Source organism: Camellia sinensis, chromosome 10 (genome assembly GCF_055761805.1).
Source record: "Camellia sinensis isolate YWXY chromosome 10, ASM5576180v1, whole genome shotgun sequence".
Lineage (NCBI taxonomy): Eukaryota > Viridiplantae > Streptophyta > Magnoliopsida > Ericales > Theaceae > Camellia > Camellia sinensis.
Genome location: NC_138970.1, coordinates 13,581,493 through 13,604,378, shown reverse-complemented (window position 1 = coordinate 13,604,378; position 22,886 = coordinate 13,581,493). Strand labels below are relative to the sequence as shown.

Sequence of the window (22,886 nt, the reverse complement as noted above, 5' to 3'; positions counted from 1 at the left end):
TTGAATTTAATATAATATAATATTATATTATTTAATTTAATTTAATTTAATATAATATAATTTAATACAAATTTTGAATTTAATATAATATAATATTATTGAATTTAATTTAATATAATATAATTTAATATAAAATTTTGAATTTAATATAATATAATATTATTTAATTTAATATAATATAATTATTGAATTTAATTTAATATAAATATTATTGAATTTAATTTACTTTAATATAATATAATATTATTTAATTTAATACAAATTTTGAATATAATATAATATAATATAATATTATTTAATTTAATTTAAGTTAATATAATATTATTGAATTGAATTTAATATAATTTAATTTAATATAAAATTTTGAATTTAATATAATATAATTATTGAATTTAATTTAATATAAATATTATTGAATTGAATTTAATATAATATAATATTATTTAATTTAATATAATATAATTATTGAATTTAATTTAATATAAATATTATTGAATTTAATTTAATTTAATATAATATTATTTAATTTAATACAAATTTTGAATATAATATAATATTATTGAATTTAATTTAATTTAATATAATATTATTGAATTTAATTTAATATAAAATTTTGAATTTAATATAATATAATATAATACAATATTATTTAATTTAATTTAATATAATATAATATAATATAATATTATGAGGGCAATCTTGGAAATTACTTGTTATATCCCACAATATATTTTGTAAAACAAACATGCATAACATATATCCAATCTTATATATCAAGTCAACAAACATGACTTGGGGGATATACTATCCAATGTTTATATCCTATTCATTATATATCCTGACTAAATCCCACATCATATTATATCCTCCATTTTATATCCAACGAAACAAACGGGCCAATGGGACAAATTTCTAGTGGTCGTCTTTAAGGTGATTCAAATTCAAAAAGGTTCTGTGTGGTCCAGCCTTGAGTAAATCTTGGCCATTAATTCTAAATTTGAAATATTTTTTGGGTTTTTTTTGATCTCTTTTTTTTTTTTTTCAAATTTAATAATAATTTTCTTTATGCTAAAATGTGTGCATCATGAGCTGAGGACAAGTTTTTTCAGCTGTTGGTGAGAGAGTAGGCCCAGTTGATGGTAACATATGTGTATAGTCTACCAACAGCTGAATAAACATTTCAAGGACCCTAGTAATTTTATGCCCAACATATTTTGTTTTTATTTTTTTTTTTCTTTTGTTCATTGATTTTGATCTATGAAGTTTAGTGGCCAAAAAAAAAAATAAGCCTTGCAATTAATTTTTTTTGAGTAGAGATATTGACACACACAAACAAACAAACCGAAAGTACATCCAAATGTTTATTAAAATTTGCTTAATTATTAAAATAAATTATAAAGTGCAATTCATATTTTAATAAAAAACAGTAAATTTGGAATAAATTAATAAGCTTAGCTGTTTGGAATAATTTATCAAAATTAGGATTTAGATGCTATGTTAAAATTTGATTAGTCTCAACCATAATATTGTTAAAACGTAGCACTTAACGATAATTTTTTCAATAAAGAAAAAAAAAAATTGGATTCAATTTTAAATTTTTGCCCATTTTTATTTGCATATCACAATTTTTTCTCAATTCACATTATTATTTGAATATAAACTTTTGAACAAAAATTAAATATTTTTAAAATTAATATTAAATTAAAATAAATTATTTATATTAAAAAAAAAAAAAAAAGAAGCTGGGGCCCAGAAAACCCTAGCACACTATGTTACGGTTGGTGGGTTAGCCAGCCACCACACGACATATTAACCGTTATCACAGCCGCAAGCAAAAACGAATCCACCAGAACCAGTACATTGATACACAGACACAGAGCGAAAGAGAGACCCAAAGAGCATAGAAAGAGAGAGAGAGAGAGTCAATTCCAGGAAAGTGGGGATAGACCCAAAAAGCATAAGGGGAGAGAGAGAGAGAGAGTTAATTAGCTGGGTAATGGCATCTGGGTCATTTCCCATTAGCAGGCAACCATAGATAGAGTAAGTACCCAAAATCTATTAACTCAAATTTTGGCTCTCACTATGCCAATTTCATTATTACTTACATATATATATATATAGATGTCCACATATTCATATACCTTCTTTCATGAAATGAATATATGTTTACTGTGATCTATCTGTTTATGGTTTTTTTTTTTTTTTATTTATAATTTTGATTGATGACTGTTTTGATACACTGCAAGCTGTTTAGTTCATGCTTTGAGAGTTTCAAGACTGTTGTTGATACTGTTGTTTGTTTCTCTCTGTTTGGTTGAATTTTCGGATTTTGTTTTCTGAAAAATTTTCAAAAACAAACTAGTTTGGTGAAAAAAATGATTATTTTCATATGTTCTTCTGCTTTTGGGGACGGAAATAATTTTTTAAATATTAAAAATTTCTTTTTTTTAGGTGTTATTTTTGTCAAACTAGTTTTTTTCTGAAAATTCAACCAAACAGTAATTTTTCAAAGGACAAGAGAAAAGGAAAAACATTGTTCAAGACGATATTTTCTTGCATTTCCTTATGTTCTTTTTCCTAGAGTCAAACAGAGGGTACGTTCAGACTAATATAGGTCGTGTCATATAACTAGAAGTTTATGGTTTTGGGAGAACAGCAGTACAAGCACACAATCAATATGATATTCAAGTCTCTTTTTTCTTTTTTCTTTTTTGGAATCATTTTCAATGATAATTTAGAGGCCAATGTGAAATTAACAAGTGGGTATGTTGTTTCTAGTTGTTTGGAAATTTATTGTATGGAAAGATGTTGAATTGAAACTATTCAGACAGATCAGTATTAGTGAAGGTTGTTTAATTCTGCATCCGATGAACATTGGTGAGGGGTGTGCTCTTAATGTATAGAATGTTTGAAGTTTATTGAACAAGCATGCTTGATGAATCTAATTATGCAGAAATAGAATTAAAAGTTGTTTTTTAACAGCTTTAAGCTTTATTGGGCTTTAATGCTCTTTCTATTTGCTATGGCGGGATCTCTTTGTGGCCTATCATGTGTTCCTTAAGCGTAAGTAAAGTAAAACCAAAAGAGGAAACCTTGGTGGGAATAGTGAAAGAAACAGAATGTGGTCCATGATATTTAAGCAATTTGGATCAGAGGAAAAACTGATAGATTCTTGGGAGAAAAAATATATGTATCTCCCACAATTCCCAATTTAAAACTTTATTAGTTGATTTACTTTTAATACTTTTTCTGTGTCGTACTCCTTTATGGATGTTTTTTTTATAGAAAAATATAAGATAAAGAAACCACTGCCTGATGGAACTTGTTTATTGGATTGATGAATGAACTCCTAATTTTATCTTATTGTTTGGGAATGTCTTTAGTTAGTACATTTAGGCATGTGAAGTTTGTTTTGCATTATTCTTATTAAGTTATTCTGATGTGGATAATGCACTTATATGCATCTAGAATCAGCAGATTGGTTAAATCCAGCACACTTTTGTTACCTCAAATTTTATATTTGATGGACCTGTTTGAAGCATCTCATTTATGCAAGTGGCATGATATCTCTGATAGGCATTTTATTTTTTCACATTTAGGTCTTATAGGTGGTAATGTAAAATTAGTGCAAATTATAGAACTTATGTAAAAAAAGGTATAAGTTGTAGAATATAGACACATGTCCAATATTTTTTTATTTTAGATTCCTCCACCTAATTTCTGCACAGTTAAATCAGTTTTTTTTTGTAATCCTCATTGTGTACAATTTCCGTTTAGTTCTCAGTGCTAACTGACAATTGTTGTGCCTTGCAGGATTGATGTCACCTAATGCTCATTCATAAAAACACTAATCTGAGGCAGGGAATACTTGGCGTTACATCTTTCCAGCGGAGGGAACGCCAATATGCCTACAGATTAACACAGACAGTTTCATGTTTGCCAGCTTGCCTAGATGCCCTGGATATAACCAAACTTGATAAGCTCCATTCTCAAACAAATAGCACACACAAAGGTACACCTAATCAATATGTGCACTTTCTAATACCTGAATCTTATTTTATCATTTTGATGATTGGTCTTTAATATGCATTAATAACCAAGGGGATTAGGGGTATTGAGAAGATTTCATTACTTATAGTATAATACTTGAAGAAGTTATGTTATTGTAAAATATATATTGTGAGAAGGAGGCCAGAGTCATTTTTGTTGGTCTGTGGAACTTGAACCCTTTTCTTCTTGTTGGCATCCACAACATCTTTTAATACAAATTCCATAGGCACTGACATGAAATATATGCAGCTCTTTAAATCAAGCTTGGTGCTCAGGTTGTATTCTCAAAAAAGTGAGGCAAATTCGAGTTAGTGCTTAAGGTCGAGTGAATTCCTAACTTTGTACTCATCTATAAATAGAAGAAAGTCCTGCACTTTTAAAGTTTAGTAAACACAAAATCCTTTGAATGTCATTGTCCTGGGTACATGTGTTCTCAATAAACCCCAGATAAAAGTGGAGTTGAGTTGCCTAGTAATCATTTGGAACTGTTGGATACCCAAACTTAGTGGTAAAGTCCACTGCTTATCAAAATACTGATGCTTCAATAGGAAACATGCTAACATTATACATCACTTGTGTGCTTATAAGCCTAACTAAGCAATCCTCATCATGCTAGCATGTGTAAGCATGATGAGTTAGTGGACCATTTGCTTATACATTGCGAGGTGGCTTCAGACTTGTGGGGATTGTTTCTTACATGTTTTGGGATGCATTGGGTTTTCCACATGTATGTACCAGGGGTTTGCATGGATGGATAGGAGGCTCCAGAACCCTGTCAATGCAGAAAGTGTTTGTCACAATAATGTACAGTTTATTGGTCCTTTGATGCAAATCATTTACCTTGATTTTCCCAACTTCTTTTGGCTGAATGTTCAGGTTTTAGAAACACAAAGATGTCATCTGAGATCATTGAAAAACTGGGAAGCGATGTGGTCATCAAAGAAAACTTACAAGACTTGCCTCTTTCATCTACATATGAAACTGCCATGGAAGCACTTTCATCTCTCATTACTGGCCAAAAACGCGGAAATAGAACTGTTGTTGGGGCTAAAACTGGGAAATTGAATAGAATGTTGATGTATATTAAGGTAAAACTTCCAAAATCTGCCAACTTATTATGGTAGTACATACAGTTGAGAAGAGAATGCATTCAGAGTTACTTTTACATTTCAGAGATGTATATTTTTAGATACGTCAGAATTGCCAACTTGCTGTGTGTATGGTCTTGAAGGTAAAAGCTACACCTTCATTTGTTCAGGCCATAGAACTAAACCAGGCCAGTACAAGATACATACCATCTCTACCTTTGAAATGATGCTATTTAGCAGCAGTCAGGGCCCTTACAATAATTATAAACACTTTATATGACTGTTTTCTTTCTTTCATCAACGAAAAGCATCATTTGTTTGTTTTATTCTTGCTGTTGTTGAAGTGTAATATAAATGAACCTGCATCTTGTATCATATCTTCCTCAAATTTTCCCCATTTGGATTTTTGTCTTAGCTGAAATACTGGCATTGTGGACATGAATTAGAATTTGATCTTGAATTTTTGGACCAAATCCATATGGATATTGACTTGGACCCATGAATACCTGAGAGAGAGATCAGTTTGGTTTGATTTTGCTGTCAAAACCATTCTACTGAATTTGTATGCACTTTTTTTTTTTTTTTGGTGTGTGTGTGGAGGGGTGCGTGGGTGCCTGAGAGAAAGATCAGTTTGGTTCAATTTCACATTTGTGTTTGACCCCTTTTTTTTTGGTGTTTAAAGGTCTGCTATTTCAACATATGGGATAGTAGTATCTGATTATGGTCTTATTTTTATGTTCCTAAACTGATCTGTTGATGTTTATAGCTGTCATGAACTTAGGGACTGACCTTTTATTTCCTATAGCCATCGTGAACTTATCCATTGGATTGCCTATTCTACTTAGGGTTTCATCAAGGGGTGATAATATAGTTTCGTGTCATTTCCAGTAAAACTTTTCCTTTGTTATGGTAGTGGAAAATAAGCCTTCATGTCAAATTTTTGTGGTCGTTCTACTTGGTCACCAGAATTTGATTTATTTCTATTTAGACGTTTTGCTAAGACATATTGCTTGGAAGGTGACAAAAGGAATGCATATTTTCTTTTCAGATATTTGGCTTGGAGGAACAGATGGCTGGCCTTAACATTATCCATGTTGCTGGCACTAAAGGAAAGGTACTTTCTCACTTTTAACCGTCATTAAATATGGTTGACGAAAATTATCTTCGGTTGTATTGATTTAAGTTGTCCAAATTATGAAATTATTCTTTTGCCTATCAAATTAGGCTTCGATAGTTACTGATTTGTACAATCATCTCAAATTGGACCACATGAACAGAAATCAGAAACGTTAAGGATTAAATAAATTAATAGTTTAGGGATGTAATAGAAAAAATGGAAATAATTTTTTTCTTTTATAATATCACTATATTTTTTTATTTTGTTCACAGTGGAACAGAGTAGGTTCCTCAACAAGCTATTGCTTTAGGAGTAAACTCTAATGTATTATGTATGAGACAATTTTCATTCAATTCTCAAACCAAAAAAAAAAAAATTTTTCCCAACATTATGGTCTACAGGGATTTAACATAGTGGATTTTTTGTCTAATATCTTTCCACTTTGCTAATGCAATTTGTATTTCAGGGTTCAACATGCACATTCTGTGAGGCAATTTTACGGGAGTGCGGTTTTAGAACTGGACTCTTTACTTCTCCTCACCTGATTGATGTTAGAGAAAGATTCCGTCTGAATGGGTCAGTGTTCAAATGCATCACCTTCTATAACTAGGCGGCTCATGTTTCCTCTTTAAGGGTGTGCTATATTGTTAAAGACGTTAACTGAATTTGATTTCCAAGTGAATTCCACTGAAAAGTTGTTCATTGAAATTTCTGTTAAATGGGTACTAAGGAGGCATTCTCTTCTTGGGGAGGGATTAATAATAGGAATCTTCCCTTTGATGCATACGGAAGCCTAAAACTTCAGATCTGAACCACAACCAAATTATGATGTGTATAATTATGGACTTGTAAAAAGATGTTAAAACCTATCACCTACTTCACCCACTTAAACCTACTCCACTAAACCTAACCCACTTCATCACTACCACCTCACCTACTCCACTAAACCTAACCCACTACACCACTACCACCTCCACTTCACCTACTCCTTACCTACTACACACTCACCCTCTTCTATATATAGGAATCATGAATCATTGTAATAAATATAACATTCATCAATCAATAATACATCAATTTTTTAATATGGTATCAGAGCAGGTTTAGCACCTAGTATTTTTCGTTTCACCGGCGGGCGGCAACCTCACCTTAGCCGTCCGCCGGATCTCAACCTAGTCCGCTAGAATTTTCTACACATACCTTCTCATGCAAATACTCCAATCCCCTTGCAGCATCAAATTCCATCTTGGTCACCTCCACTCCACTCTTCATCCCCGATCTCGGCAGTTTGATTGAAAACAAAGATACACATCCTGTAAGAAATAATGTATAGAGAAAGAGAGAGAATAAATTGTATGTATTATTATTGATTGATATATTGATATCTATTACAATGATTCATGATTCCTATATATAGAAGAGGGTGAGTGTGTAGTAGGTAAGGAGTAGGTGAAGTGGAGGTGGTAGTGGTGTAGTGGGTTAGGTTTAGTGGAGTAGGTGAGGTGATAGTGGTGTAGTGGGTTAGGTTTAGTGGAGTAGGTTTAAGTGGGTGAAGTAGGTGGAGAGTAGGTGGATTTTAACAGCCCCCCGCAAACTCAAGGGGGATAGGAACTAACCAACTTGAGTTTGGAGAGAGTAACAAAACAAGAAAATACATAAAAATAAAAGAGGATAAGAGACACTGTATGGTCGTGTCAGACCATTGGTGAAGACACTGGATGGTGGTGTCATAACATTGTAGAGGACACTGTATGGGGGTGTCATAACCATATAGAGGACACTGTATGGTGGTGTCATAACGGTGTAGAGGACACTGGATGGCGGTGTCAGACCGATGTAGAAGACAGTTTATGGGGTCATGTCGGACCGTTGTAGCAGACAATGTGGTGACAGTTGTTGTGACAGTTTACGGAGTCTTGCTGGACCCTTGTAGAAACTAACCGGAATCAATGTCGGGACAGTTTACAGAGTCTTGTCGGACCCATAAAGGAGCTAACCGGAATCAATGTCGGGACAGTTTACAGAGTCTTGTCGGACCCTTGAAGGAGCTAACCGGAATCAATGTCGGGACAGTTTACAGAGTCTTGTCGGACCCATAAAGGAGCTAACCGGAATCAATGTCGGGACAGTTTATAGGGTCATGTCGGACCGTCGTAAAAGTTGCACCCTCAAAAGGTGTGCCCAATCTTTCAAAAGGCGTGCCATCAAAAGGCGTGCCCAATTCATCAAAAGGCGTGCCATCAAAAGGCGTGCCATCAAAAGGCGCGCCCATATTGTCGGCGAGCGTCGAGCGGCGCATGATGCGCGTGTCTGCCGCTTCGTCAGGGTCTTTATAAATCGAAACGGAGGCTGAGGTTGGGAAGCATAACAAACCAGTCTGAAACCTCTGAACCTTTGCAGTCTGAAACACTCTGTAACCAACCCTTCTCTGAAACACTCTGCAACCCATAACATGGCCTCTTCTTCCCGTCCAGCTAACCAGAACATGGCCTCCTCTTCCCGTGGGCTACTTACGCTCTTTCCAGAACTGAATGAGTCCACAAGAGAAATAACTGGTGCGGTGGCCAGTGAACCTCAACCAAACACCTCTGGTTTTGCTCCGTTGAACTTTCCGATGCGGTCGGTGGAGCAAAAAATGGCGGTGCAGTCGGATGTGGAGGCCAATCAGTTTACCTTGAAGTCATGTGTGGAAACCATGACTGCGGTTACAAATTTGTCGAACCGGCTGCAGAGTAGGACAAATGAGGTGCAGCAGTTAAACGCCCAACTGGCTCTGCTCCAACGCATGTATAAGGATGCGCGAGCAGAGATAAGTGTGCTAAAGGCGGAAAACAAGGAGCTGAAGCGGAAGGCCAGTTTTATGTTCCGATTTGGAGGGCCGCCATATGCTGCAGTGGAGGAGCAGGGAGTAGTGATCATGCCCAGTGGAGTGGGAAACACGGAGGCAACACCGGCAAGGGCCGCCCAAGACGGTGGCAAGAAGAAAAGACCGGCGGAATAGGCGAGAAGAAAAATTCCACTGTTCCGATTTGTGTTGGTTGTGTTTTGTTTTGTTTTGTGTTTTTTTATTTTTATTTTTTTTTTATTTTTATTTTTTTTATGGTGTAAAATGCTGATCGGGGTTGATCCCCGGCATGAAGAAATGACAAGTTTGTAAAATGTTGTTTTTTTTTTTTTTTTTTTTTTTTTTTTTGTTTTTGTTTTTGTTTTGGGAGTGTTTTGTTGAAAAAATAAAAATAAAATGAAAGAAAACAAGGGAGAAAGAAAATAGATAAAAAATATTTATAGATGGATTATATGAAAAACATCAGTGCGATTGTTTCAAAATAAAGTGGGGTATTTAAAAAAGAGGAAAAGTGACTTGGAAAAAATAAATAAAAATAAGTGATTTTTGAAATCAAATGGAGGAGAGAGAGGGACAAACCCATGTGATAAAGTGGAGAGAGAGTCGGTGAGTGGGGTGCAAAAGGTGAAGGAGAAATGATGGATTGAAAATGGTTTGGGTCAAAAGTGGACACTGTTAGTAGGGAACATGAGTGCATTGATTATTTGATATAATAATAATAATAATAAAAATAAAAAGTTAGAACAGTTGGAGAGAATGAGTGGAGTATGGTAAGGGTTTCATCCAAAGCCAAAATTCCTGCAGCGAATCACTTCGCAAATCCTAGCATGAGCTTTTTCTCTTTCCAGGCTTATTCATGAATTTCCTGGTGATTTCAAGAGCCTCTGGTGGCATTGTGGCAGAGAACACCCCAACCTGGATTTTGGGTGGCAGCAACTGAGAACACCCCAACCTGGATTTTGGGTGGCAGCAACTGGAAAATATCATAGATCTGATTTTTAAAAACCTCGTGACAGCATTTCATCAGCTTCATCCAAGACAAACATTTTGATGTAAACAGGGCGAAGTGATTGTCTCCGCAACATGTCAAACACACGACCAGGAGTACCAACAACAACATGAACCCCACTGGAGAGAATGCGCTGATCTTCGCGCACACTAGTCCCTCCAACACAAGCATGAACCTTCACACTTTGCTGGGCAAGTTCAAGAGTGGGTGGAAGAACCAAAGCTTGGCACTCAACCAAGCTATAATCTAGCTGCTGCAGAATTCCAGAGCAGAATGTTGCAGTGTTTCCAGTTCCAGACTGTCTCGTCATATGAGGTGAAGAATTCTTCTCCATCAGCCTCACACATGACTACAGTTGCACAAATCTTTGTTGATTTTATCAGCGGAATAGGTTGAGGTCCGGCGGGCGGCTAAGGTGAGGTTGCCGCCCGCCGGGGAAGCGAAAATACTAGGTTTTAAACCAGCTCTGATACCATGTAAGAAATAATGTATAGAGAAAGAGAGAGAATAAATTGTATGTATTATTATTGATTGATATATTGATATCTATTACAATGATTCATGATTCCTATATATAGAAGAGGGTGAGTGTGTAGTAGGTAAGGAGTAGGTGAAGTGGAGGTGGTAGTGGTGTAGTGGGTTAGGTTTAGTGGAGTAGGTGAGGTGGTAGTGGTGTAGTGGGTTAGGTTTAGTGGAGTAGGTGAGGTGGTAGTGGTGTAGTGGGTTAGGTTTAGTGGAGTAGGTTTAAGTGGGTGAAGTAGGTGGAGAGTAGGTGGATTTTAACACATCCCGCCACCTGCGCCGCCCGGATCTTCCAACTAACCCGAGAACTCCGCCACAAGTCCGACGGCGAGACCATCCGGTGGTTGCTGGAACACGCCGAGCCTTCCATCATCTCTGCCACCGGCACCGGCACTGTCCCCGCCATCGCCATGTCCGTTGGCGGACCCCTCCAGATCCCCACCACCTCCGCCGGAAGCACCCTCCAGATTCACACACACGGTTTAGAGAGAGAGAGAGCAGACACCATCCTTTCAGGCCATGGAGCTTCTAATGATTTTGGGTGGGCAAGAAAAAGAGGAGAGCTCTCTTTATTTCGGGGGACACACAGATACAACACATGCGTGAACTTCTCTACCTCACTCACTTCTCACCCACGGCAGCAAGACACACAGACACACATGCACTAGCTCTCTCTCTTCTCTCTCGGGTTTGGGGTGTTGAAAAAAAAAAAAAAAAAAAAAAACAGAAAGCACAGATACACATGCACTTTATGATGAAAACATTTCATCCACCCACTCCCTCTCTCTCTGGTCCCTTTTTCTCTCCACCATACTCCCTTTAATCATATCCTTCTTTTGCCTTACTTTATTCCACCCACTTGCAGCACATGTATGGCCATTATCATATTACAATATGCTAGCAAAATCAACCCACATGACCCACTTACAACTCCTCTTCGGTTTTGCAGCATACATCACTTGGTCCTATTGATATATATATATATATATATATAAATACATATATAAAAGATGGCCACAATCATCATGCTGACCATACACCATCCTATAAAATAATCATTCTCCACACACTCACAATTTGACCCATTCTTTTTATTATTATTATTTTTTTTATATATTTTTTTTCTCTTTCATCCCACCGTTTCATAACCCATTAACAGTCTGTTCCCCACTCCCACTTTTATTATTTTTATTCCTCATTATATATTCATCATCCCCATGCTCATCATTTCATCACCATCCCCTTATTTATTTATTTATTTTTTTTTCGATTCCCTTCTTTTCAAAAAAAAAAAAAAAACATTTACAAATTTGCACAACAACCCATCTTTTATTCATCTCAGGGATCCACCCCGATCCCAATTTTACACCAAAAAAAAAAAATACAAAACAAACAAACAAACCACAACAAAACAACCACACCCACAGTGAGATTTTTCTTCTCTACTCTGCCGCCGGTCTCTTCTTTTTGCCTCCGTCCTGGGCGGCCCTTGCCGGTGCTGCCTCCGTGTTTCCCACGCCACCAAGCACGTTCACTCCCTCCTGCTCCTCCACTACAGCATATGGTGGACCTCCAAATCGGAACATCACGGTGGCCTTCCGCTTCAGCTCCTTATTTTCCGCCTTTAGCACACTTATCTCTGCTCGCGCATCCTTATACATGCGCTGGAGCAGAGCCAGTTGGGCGTTTAACTGCTACACCTCATTTGTCCTACTCTACAGCCGGTGCGACAGGTTTGTGACCGCCGTCATGGTCTCCATACATGACTTCAAAGTATACTGATTGGCCTCAATATCAGTTTGCACCGCCATTTTTTGCTCCACCGACCGCATCGGAAAGTTCAACGGAGCAAAACTAGAGGCGCTTGGTTGAGGTTCACTGGCCACCGCACCAGTTATCTCTCTTGTTGACTCGTTGAGGTCGGGAAAGAGAGTGAGCAGACCACGGGACGAAGAGGCCATATTCTGGGTAGCTGAACGGGAAAACGAGGCCATTTTCTGGGCAACAGAGTGTTCCAGAATCTCTTTCTCAGAAACGGAAGAGGTTTTTCAAAGGATTTTCGCAGGTTTTTTTGTCTCAGCCTCTGCCTTCGCCTCAGCCTCCGTCTTGGTTAAATAGCCAAGGCAGACACGCGCATCGCGCGCCACTTGATGCCAGACGACAAAACGGGCGCGCAAGCCAATGTGGTGACGCGCCTCGCCATCATGTCCGGCACACCTTTTTATGACTTGGGCTCGCCTTTTGATGGCACGTCTTTTTATGGATTGGGCACGCCTTTTGATGGCACGCCTTTTGAAAGATTGGGCACACCTTTTGAGGGTGCGACTTTTTAAGGGTCCGACAAGACTCTGCAAACTGTCCCGACATTGATTCCGGTTAGTTTATACAAGGGTCCGACAAGACTCTGTAAACTGTCCCGACATTGATTCCGGTTAGCTCCTTCAAGGGTCCGACAAGACTCTGTAAACTGTCCCGACATTGATTCCGGTTAGCTCCTTCAAGGGTCCGACAAGACTCTGTAAACTGTCCCGACATTGATTCCGGTTAGCTCCTACAAGGGTCCGACAAGACTCTGTAAACTGTCCCGACATTGATTCCGGTTAGCTCCTTCAAGGGTCCGACAAGACTCTGTAAACTGTCCCGACATTGATTCCGGTTAGCTCCTTCATGGGTCCGACAAGACTCTGTAAACTGTCCCGACATTGATTTCGGTTAGTTTCTACAAGGGTCCAGCAAGACTCCGTAAACTGTCACAACAACTATCACAACATTGTCTGCTACAACGGTCCGACATGACCCCATAAACTGTCTTCTACATCGGTCTGACACATCCATCCAGTGTCCTCTACAACGTTATGACACCACCATACAGTGTCTTCACCATTGGTCTGACACGACTATACAGTGTCTCCTATCCTCTTTTCTTTTATGTATTCGTCTATTTTCTTGTTTTGTTACTCTCTCCAAACTCAAGTTGGCTAGTTCCTATCCCCTTTGAGTTTGCGGGGGGCTGTTAAAACCTATCACCTACTTCACCCACTTAAACCTACTCCACTAAACCTAACCCACTTCATCACTACCACCTCACCTACTCCACTAAACCTAACCCACTACACCACTACCACCTCCACTTCACCTACTCCTTACCTACTACACACTCACCCTCTTCTATATATAGGAATCATGAATCATTGTAATAAATATAACATTCATCAATCAATAATACATCAATTTTTTAACAAAAGATGTGCCTTTGCTTGGTTGACTTTTATTACCTTCCATTATATTATTTTGATACCTATCTTTGAATTGTGTGTAGATTGGATATATCTGAAGATAAATTTTTAATGTATTTTTGGGATTGCTGGAACCAATTGAAGGTAACATTCCGTGCTTGTCTGTGACTACACCTTATCATCTTCATTTTCTTTTCATGGACTCATGTGATGAATCTTTTCATAATACCCAATATCTTGCATTCTTCAAAACACAACTTATGCACTCTAAATATCTTTTGAAACATTTATGAGATGAATACATTGTTTTTATGTTTACATTGTGTATTACAATGTTCTATAAACTGTTTTGCATTCTTTGTAGTGTGAAAAATATTTTTATGTTGTCATGAAATACATAATTTTTTAATTTTTTTTTTGTTTTGTTTTATATTACATATTTTTCATTATCTTTGAATACATTTTTCATATTACATAATAAATTTGTAAAAATACAAAATTTTAATGTGTCCCAAGTGTGTTGTGTTGTGTCCTACATTTTTTTGAAAATCGATATGTTGGCGTGTCCTTGTCGTGTTGTGTTGAGTGTCTGTGCTACTTAGCTCTCAGGTGCCACATACCTTTCCAAGGAAATCAAGTTGCCCCCACCATTCCTAGCTTCTTTCAAGGCCAAAGTATCCTCTGCCCCACCTGAATACAGCTACCTGAAATCATACTGAAAAAATGCCTCTACTTACTCCACCTCCCAATTGAGACGACAAAAATCAGAAAAATAGAGACATTATTTATTATGATTGCTTTATTTTCCAATTGGAAGGTTTTTTGGAAGCTGAGTGATTCCAGCCTGAGTATTGGAAGTTGGATCTATTTTGGTGCATCCTTCTTCATGTTGTGCCCTCCTGAGCATAACAGTCTTGTAGTGAACATGCCCTGATCCTGGGAATTTCAATTTGCAGGAAAGCGTTACAGAGGACTTGCCAATGCCTCCACTTTTCCAGTTCCTTACTGTATTGGCATTTAAGATATTCATATCTGAAAAGGTCAGTTTTCACTTTGAATTGCTACGGAGATTTGAAAGTTGTACGAAGTTTGACTTAACTGGTTAAAGGCAGTTGCAATTTGGTTATCTAACATTTTTGTTTGAAAATGCACATGGAAAATCAAAGAAGAAGACCTTCTAACTGATATAAATCTTGATGTGTAACAACAATGCAGCCAAATATTTTTTCCTTAGCTCTTTCTATAAGGTTTTATGGGGTCATGTAGAGGCTGAATTACAGTGGGAATGTATCAGCTTCCTTAACAGTTTTTACCTTTGAGAATCCTGTTTATGACTCAAATTTACCACCTAAAAACTAGGATGAAATCAATTTGTGATTCCATTTAAAAGAGTTTCAACACCTATTTAAACTAAATACAATTCCATTTAAAAGAGTTTCAACACCTATCTGATGAAAGAGGAATCCAAGACGCAGTACTGTCTCTGCATATTTTCTATGCCACCATTAGCCATTTAAAATACCTAATGCCTTTTTTGCTCCCATATCCTTGTGCATTCTTTGGTCCTTAAATGAAGACACTACATTGCTGTAATAGAACTCTTTTTTTACTTCTCTAGCACCCATGACAATTATAGAGTATCAGTTCTTCTTTGACTAGAATATTGGCTCTTTGATCTCAACTTGTTTTGTTATACTTTATATCACTGTTCTGTGCTTTCTGAAAGTAGTTTTCTGTTCACAGGTAGACGTTGCTGTTATTGAGGTCGGTCTTGGAGGGAGTAGGGACTCAACAAATGTGGTAATGCATCTTCTTTTAGATTCACCTGGACTAATTGACTTCCAAAGTTACGTGAATTATTAACTATAATAATTCTTATTTGAGAATAGCATATAATTCAACAAACGCCCATTGTTTTCTCTTTGGTTTCTTGGAAAGGTGTGTAGAAATTAAGACTTTGACATTCATGGTGATGGAATTTGGTGGTAAATTGTGCAGATTGAGAAACCTGTTGTCTGTGGCATTACTTCTTTGGGTTTGGATCACGTGGAAACATTGGGTGCGTCCACTTATGAACATTTCATCCTTCTCAAATTTTCTCTGCCCTCGTTGATATATATATATATATATATATATTATATGTTCTTTCAATGCTTCATTTGCATATTTATGATGTTATGAGGGAATGCTTTATTATTTATTTGGCTTGCATTTACTGATCTCACATTTTTTTTCAGTGCATTTTCTTATATTTTTCTTTTTTGTTTTTCCTCTTATGCTAGTGAAAGTTGTACTAGTAAGAAATATAAAAGAAACGATATATGTGTGTTTTAACTTGGGAGTTCACATTAATATTATGTAGGAGATACCATTGGAAAGATTGCTTCCCACAAAGCTGGAATTTTCAAGGTACAAAGCTCTCATGCAAGCACAAGCATGTATATGGTTTCCTTGTTAATGGATTATTTATCGCCAAATTTCTGTTCCGAATATCCTGAATGGCAGTTTTCATTTTTCAAGTATTTTCTGAATTGGGTTGATGTCTTCCCTGCTCCTGAAGCCTCAAGTTCCTGCGTTCACGGTACCACAACTTTCTGAAGCAATGGATGTTCTTCATGAGAAGGCTCGTGAGAAAATGGTAAATTGACCTTCCTTAGTACCTATTGTATTGTCTATGACAGATTATATTTTGAACATGTTATCCCTTTTGTCAATAAAATTTCATTAAAAAGAAAGCACCACAAAAGGGGACATAACCTTGTAGACATGACATGTACAGAAAACAAAATGTATCCCTCTTATATATCTACAGGGATGTATAATTTCCCCCCAAAAATGTATTACATCTGAAGATTAGAGCATCATACTAGATCAATTTATTTGTATTTGGGTCATACATTTACAATCTTCGATGTATATTATATCCATATCCCATCTAGAGATGGGCTAAGTGGAGATCATAATGGGTACAACACGAAAGCAAATTAATGTTTTAGGAAGTGATGGATTTTTTTTTAACTAGTCTATGAGCCTATATGGCATCAATATATGCATGCCTATAAATTTTATATATTCACATGGATAAATACACAAGTCTTTTTAATTATGTAGCAGCATTGCCAGTTGATCTATTCTTACCAATTGTAGGTTCCTTTGGAAGAGGTGGCACCACTTGACCCTAAAATGTTGGGTGGCCTAAAGCTAAGCTTATCTGGTGATCACCAGTTCATCAATGCTGGTCTTGCTGTCTCCCTTTGCAAAAAATGGCTTCAAAGTACAGGGAACTGGGAAAAACTATTCCAAAATGTTAGTAAAATTCCATGAACCTTTGCACAATTATTATCTGTGATTTACATAAAAACTACTCCATTGGTCCCATTTTATGTGTCTTAGTTTCAGAATTTTAAAAAAAAAAAAATTTGAACACCACTTTCTCATATTACCCTTCTTTACATTTATGTTTAAATACAATCTCAATTTCAAAAAACCTTATTCGAAAAAGGCAAAAGGATATTTTTGTGAATTTATCATTCAAAGATGCCTTCTTTAAGCTTTGTGCATAGTCAAGTAAGACACATAAAATGTGACTGAAGGAGTACATATTATCGTCTCAATAGGTTTCTAAACTTGTCGAAACCTCAAGTTCATTGTTTGTCAGAAATTCTCAGAAAGTGGTTGAATTAGTGTCATCTCACTGATAGAAATGATAAATATTTGTACCTGCAGTCGTGTGTGTTTGTGTGTGACGGTGGGAGGGTTTGAGGAGGACTATAAAGTGTTCAAATACTTCTTGTGCGGGATCGTGGGATGGATAATTAGAGAGAGAGAGAGAGAGAGTTCCTGAAATTACAAATTTAGAAGTTGGTTGGTGTGCTACAAAGTGTGTTTTTATTCTTTTTTATGTTCTGTTTTTCTGGTTGCATATATGATTAATTGCTCAGTTTATCAATCAGGATAGCCTGGAATACAATTTGCCAGAGGCATTTCTGAGAGGCCTTTCAACTGCTCATCTTTCTGGAAGGGCTCAAATTGTTCACGATCCTTTCCTAAAGTCTCACAGTCCTTCAGAAGTGATGGAAAACTCTTCTGGAGATTTAATATTTTACTTGGATGGAGCTCATAGTCCTGAGAGCATGGAGGTTTGTGGCAGATGGTTCTCTAATGCTGTGAAAGTTAACAGGAATCTATCGTCGCAATCTTCTTCTTTTAAGGTTGGGAATGCAGAGGAACTATGGGAAAATGGTTATGCCCACCATGAAAAGGAGAAAGAAACGGACAAAATATCGAAGCGGGTACAATCCATAACAATCAGTGTGATATAGGTGGTTCATTAGCATAGAACTTCATGTACAATGTTCATACCTTGCAGATACTTTTGTTCAATTGCATGGAGGTGAGAGATCCTCAAATTCTTCTTCCACAGCTTGTGAGTACATGTGCTTCCTCAGGTATTGCTTCTCGTATAAAACTTCTTTTCCTTGGAAAAACAACTATCTGCCTCCTACAGACATGGAACTCTCTGAATGTTCAAGTACCTTTGGCCCCTTTTCTATAACTTTACAAAGCCATACATAACACAACTATTTGTCATCAGCTGCACAAATCTTGTTTTCCATTTTGCTCTATATGGGTTATATTGTTGTTAATGTGAGAATAGAACAACGTCTTCTCTCACTATCACAATCCTCATATTTACATTTCCTAGAACCTGAAGTAACATCCATCTGACTCGGTCATTGGTTGAAGGATTCTTCTAGCCTTTGGCCGAAAAGAGGAGAAAAAATAAAGTTGTACCAGTAAATGGCCTCATTTAAGTATAGCCCTAGGGATAGTAAAAAGGCACTCACATACTTCCAACTTTATGTTGGTTTAGAAAAACCAGATAGCATGTGATAAGTGTCCCTGATCTGTCCTATTCATGAAATGCTTGAACAGTCTCAGATTTTTTAATTTTTTATTTTCATTATTCTCTCTGAAGTTTTGTCCTGGATAGTCTCTCCATTGTTGTGACACTTAATGGGAGCACTGAGATGTAGAGGATTTGTTGTCAACTTGCTCAGGTACTCACTTCTCTAAAGCCATTTTCATCCCAAGTATGTCAACATACAACAAGGTTACTTCTGGTTCCACCATCATTCCATTCGATATTCCTGCCAAGGACTTGTCGTGGCAATTCAACCTCCAAAGAGTATGGGAGAAGATAATTCATGGGAAAGGTAATCTCTTGTCTGTTTTATTGCTTCTTTTTTCCAATCCCATGTTAAGTAAGTTTGCACCAAAGTTCATATTCAATTAAGATTCTTGAGACGACTTTTGAGGGAAAATGCTATTAATTCTGTTCCACCTGGCAATACGTGGTTTCCTTAAGAAATTGTTCTGCTTTTTAAGTATCATCCAAAGCAAGTTTGTCACTGTAAAATGGTTTCCAAGTTCCATGGGGAGAAGGAAAAGACGATTGGATTATTAGTACAAGGGACTGCCTTTGTGAATCTCAGGTTGATCAATATTATTAGAAAGAATGTTTCATATTTTTTCGATTAAGCTCTTTAACTAAATTTTTGTTCAATTAACCCCTATAACTTCCCAAATTGGTTCAATGTGACCCTTGTGTGTCACATTCTCTCCACTTTTGGCAGTTAAATACATTATACGGGACCTAACTAAAGGGTAAATTGGTGTAATTAATCATAAATTCATTTTCTTTTTTTTTTCTTTTTTAAATTCATAGAACCAACACCCTTTCTATCGCCAGCCCTGGTTTTTGAGGTTGTTTATGAATTTATCCTTTAGTTTGGTCCTATATCGTATATTGAATTGCCAAAAGTTGACATGTTGTAATGAGAGCGTTAAATTGAACCAATTTGGAAAGTTAGAGGGCTTATTTTTAGGAGCTAAATTAAAAAATGTATAAAATTTAAGGGCTTCTGGTATAGTTCACTGTGGAAAGAACGGTGACCAAAAACCATGATGTTTGGAATTTATTATCAAATATACTCGGTGCTTCAGCTCTACTTAGACATACACTTAATAAGGTTGCTAGTCCTCAAACTTTTGAATATCAAGTTGTCCAACATGCTCTGATTTTTTTGTACCATGCCTAAGCAGATGTTGTGGTTGACAAGAGTCCCAAGATGGATGGCCCACAAACCTTGCCACCCCACGAGTTCCTCTACAAGGATCCTTCTCATTGCAAGCCTGTGGATAAATATTTTGCTTGCAGTGCGGTGATTCCTTCATTACCATTGACAATAAATTGGTTACGGGATTGTGTTAGAGAAAACCCTTCCCTTAGGATTCAGGTAAGAATACTTCTCAGATGTTTTTGTGGCCATGTTTTTACTGATATAGTTATGCAAGTAGGAAAGTTAAACGACTCATTTTTTTTACACATGAAGCTTAGAATTGGGATTAAATTACATAGCTTCCATATTTGATTCTGAAATATACAATGAGAAACCAAATTATTGAGGAAATAAAAAATTAACCAGAAAATTAGAATTTTGATTTATTTATTTTATACAAGTATGAAACCTTTGAGCAAATGTAAAAACTAAACTTGAAGTTGGAAAGTCATAATAGGAAGTGATTTCAAGAATCTCTAAATGGGCTCATTTTGTTGAAGTTGAATGTTACTAAAGCCTCGATGAAAGAAAGATAACCGTCCTATATTCTTCGCTTGAGCTTGGTTTTCAAGAATAATTTGTTTGCAGGTGTATCATGTGTTGGAAAATATGGTTTCCGGCAACTTTAATTCGAAATTAAAGTGGGACCCAATCGCCAGTTGAGGTGGGTCTGAGTGGGGTTGTATTCTTTTAGGTGAGAAGATTACAATATAAAAATAATGAGCCGAAACCATTAGATTGTGAATGAGAATTGTCTCATAAAGTGAGCAACAATAAAAGTTGGACTTAAATTTGGACTTAGTCTTATTTTGGACTGGTCCTAGGCTTCTGCTTGTGCATGTGCTGGGTTTGGTCTTGGACTTGGACTTGGACTTAATCTTGAGTTTGGACTGGGCTGTGTTGGGCTTAGCTTGTGTATGAGATCGGGCTTGGATCAGGTTGTGACCCAACACTCATATCCGTTTGGCGACCTATTTAGTTGGATTATTTAAATAACATTATATATATATATATATATATATTTATTTTTATATATAATGCGAGGAAGGCTTTCAACCTTTGTAACTCTCTTCTTTTGATGATGGAGTTGATAACCATGTTAGTGCCCATAAGTTTTCAACCTTTGTAATTCTAGTCCTAATAGTTAGAGTTGATGGCCTTGGTTAATGAAATTTGATGACCCCATTGATGTTATCCTTCATGACTAAGGCTCTCCCTTACTAGTATAAATAAAGACATTTCTCCTCCAACTTACTAGGTTGTTTTTAGAGAGGTTTTGTGATGGAAAATGAGATGGTGTTTTGAGATTAAAAAGTTGGAGATGGTTTTTATACCAAAGAAAATTTTTTCTATCTTCTTTGTGCTAGCCCTTTCTTTGGTTCTCGTTAGAGAGAGAGTATTGCCATTGTCAAGTTCACTGAAGCTATTCAGAAGGTGCTTCTGCATGAACTGATTTCGATCGTCGTATATTAGGAGACAAATGCCGGCATACTTCTAGCACCCATCGAGAGGCGGTAAATCTGTTTTAAGGAAATTATGGTATCACACAGGTTTCAGTTTGCATCTCTTATCTTTCGTTCTTCAAAGTTTAAAATTTAAACTTTTTTATTGTATATTATTTTACATGTCCATGTGAATCCATCTTGCAATATGTTCCATGATGTAATCTAGTTTATTTCTATATTTTTAGTTTTATAGTTTATTCTGTATTTCATTCTTTAATTAAAAAAAAAAACAAATTTGTTTTGTCATTTCTATTTAATTTTATTTTTCATATTTTTTCTAGTATTATTATGAAAAAACACCAACATACTGTATCTTCTTCGCCTCGCAAATGATGTCATGGATTAGTTTCATTATGATAATAATAATAATAATACATACCGTGGTCATGGTATACGTATATGTATTATGATCAATTTTATTGCTTTTCTTGATTCCTTCTTTTTAATGAAAAAATCAGGTCCTTCTGATTTTGATTAGGACGAAAGGGCTGGAAAGTGAGTGAAAGGGGAAAAAAATCTAAATTTGTTTAGCAGAAACTGGTGGAAACAACAACAAAATTACTTTTATTATACAACTCGTATTAGCATGGTAACTAAAATTTTATTTTCTTGCAAAAAAACACAAGAAAAATTTAAATTTATCCATGTAGGGGTTTCACTTACAAACTCTTTGTTGCAAAATTCATCCTAATCAAATACTTGCAAGAACATATATTTTCTTTCACTTTCACTTTGTACTACTCTTTCTTTCTAATCAAACAGATGGTTAAGGCCTTGATTATGCACTAACTGGGGCATTATGCTTATTGTGGATTTACAGGTTCTTGTTACTGGTTCAATGCATTTGGTTGGAGATGTATTAAAGCTACTAAGGAAATGATTACAGATATTGAACTTGAAGATGCTTCAAATAGCTATTATACCAATGTATTCTTTGCTCATATTTGCATCCAAATTGTTTCAGCAGCCAAGCTTCTTCATATCACTTTTAAGCATCTGGTTAGACTCACAACACATTTTGTTGTGTAAATTACTTAATGTTGTACTATTAAAAATAATCAACACATGTGAACCACATTTGCATAATAGGGTTCATTCAGCCCATTTAATATTTTGTTATTGGATAATGATAATATGTGATATGGTATCATTATTATATTAAAGTTTTTGTGTTCTTAATTGGTGTAATCATATTGTGTTCTTAACTATACTTCCCTTGGTCTTAGTTGGATTTATAATAAAGTGTAACAGTGTTTCTTCTTAAAGGCTTGTCACTAGAATATTTTACCAAAAATTATATTATTTTTTTCATGTCACATGGTGAATCTCATTATTTTTTAAAATAATTGGTTAATGAGTATTCTAAGAGTATTGGTTAACGATGCTTATATC

General features: G+C 35.9%; 1 protein-coding gene across 4 annotated transcripts; it reads left to right on the top strand.

Moving 5' to 3' along the window:
• Positions 1-1,744: 1,744 nt before the first annotated feature.
• Positions 1,745-22,657, top strand: DFC (DHFS-FPGS homolog C). Of its 4 annotated transcripts, XM_082890882.1 has the most exons (18): positions 2,061-2,877; positions 2,983-3,063; positions 3,814-4,012; positions 4,927-5,138; positions 6,187-6,252; positions 6,722-6,831; positions 13,951-14,011; positions 14,824-14,907; positions 15,611-15,667; positions 15,866-15,926; positions 16,230-16,276; positions 16,428-16,505; positions 17,015-17,173; positions 17,821-18,159; positions 18,237-18,315; positions 18,928-19,083; positions 19,973-20,166; positions 22,315-22,657. In XM_082890882.1, the coding sequence occupies exons 3-18, from the start codon at positions 3,829-3,831 to the stop codon at positions 22,372-22,374; spliced, it is 1,947 nt and encodes a 648-aa protein (XP_082747008.1). In that variant the 5' UTR covers positions 2,061-2,877; positions 2,983-3,063; positions 3,814-3,828; the 3' UTR covers positions 22,375-22,657. The 4 variants fall into 4 exon arrangements, with proteins under 4 accessions (XP_028069161.2, XP_028069165.2, XP_082747008.1 ...); XM_028213360.2 differs by lacking the exons at positions 2,061-2,877; positions 2,983-3,063 and adding an exon at positions 1,745-2,040; XM_028213364.2 differs by lacking the exons at positions 2,061-2,877; positions 2,983-3,063; positions 22,315-22,657 and adding exons at positions 1,745-2,040; positions 21,953-22,085.
• The last annotated feature ends 229 nt before the right edge of the window (positions 22,658-22,886 follow it).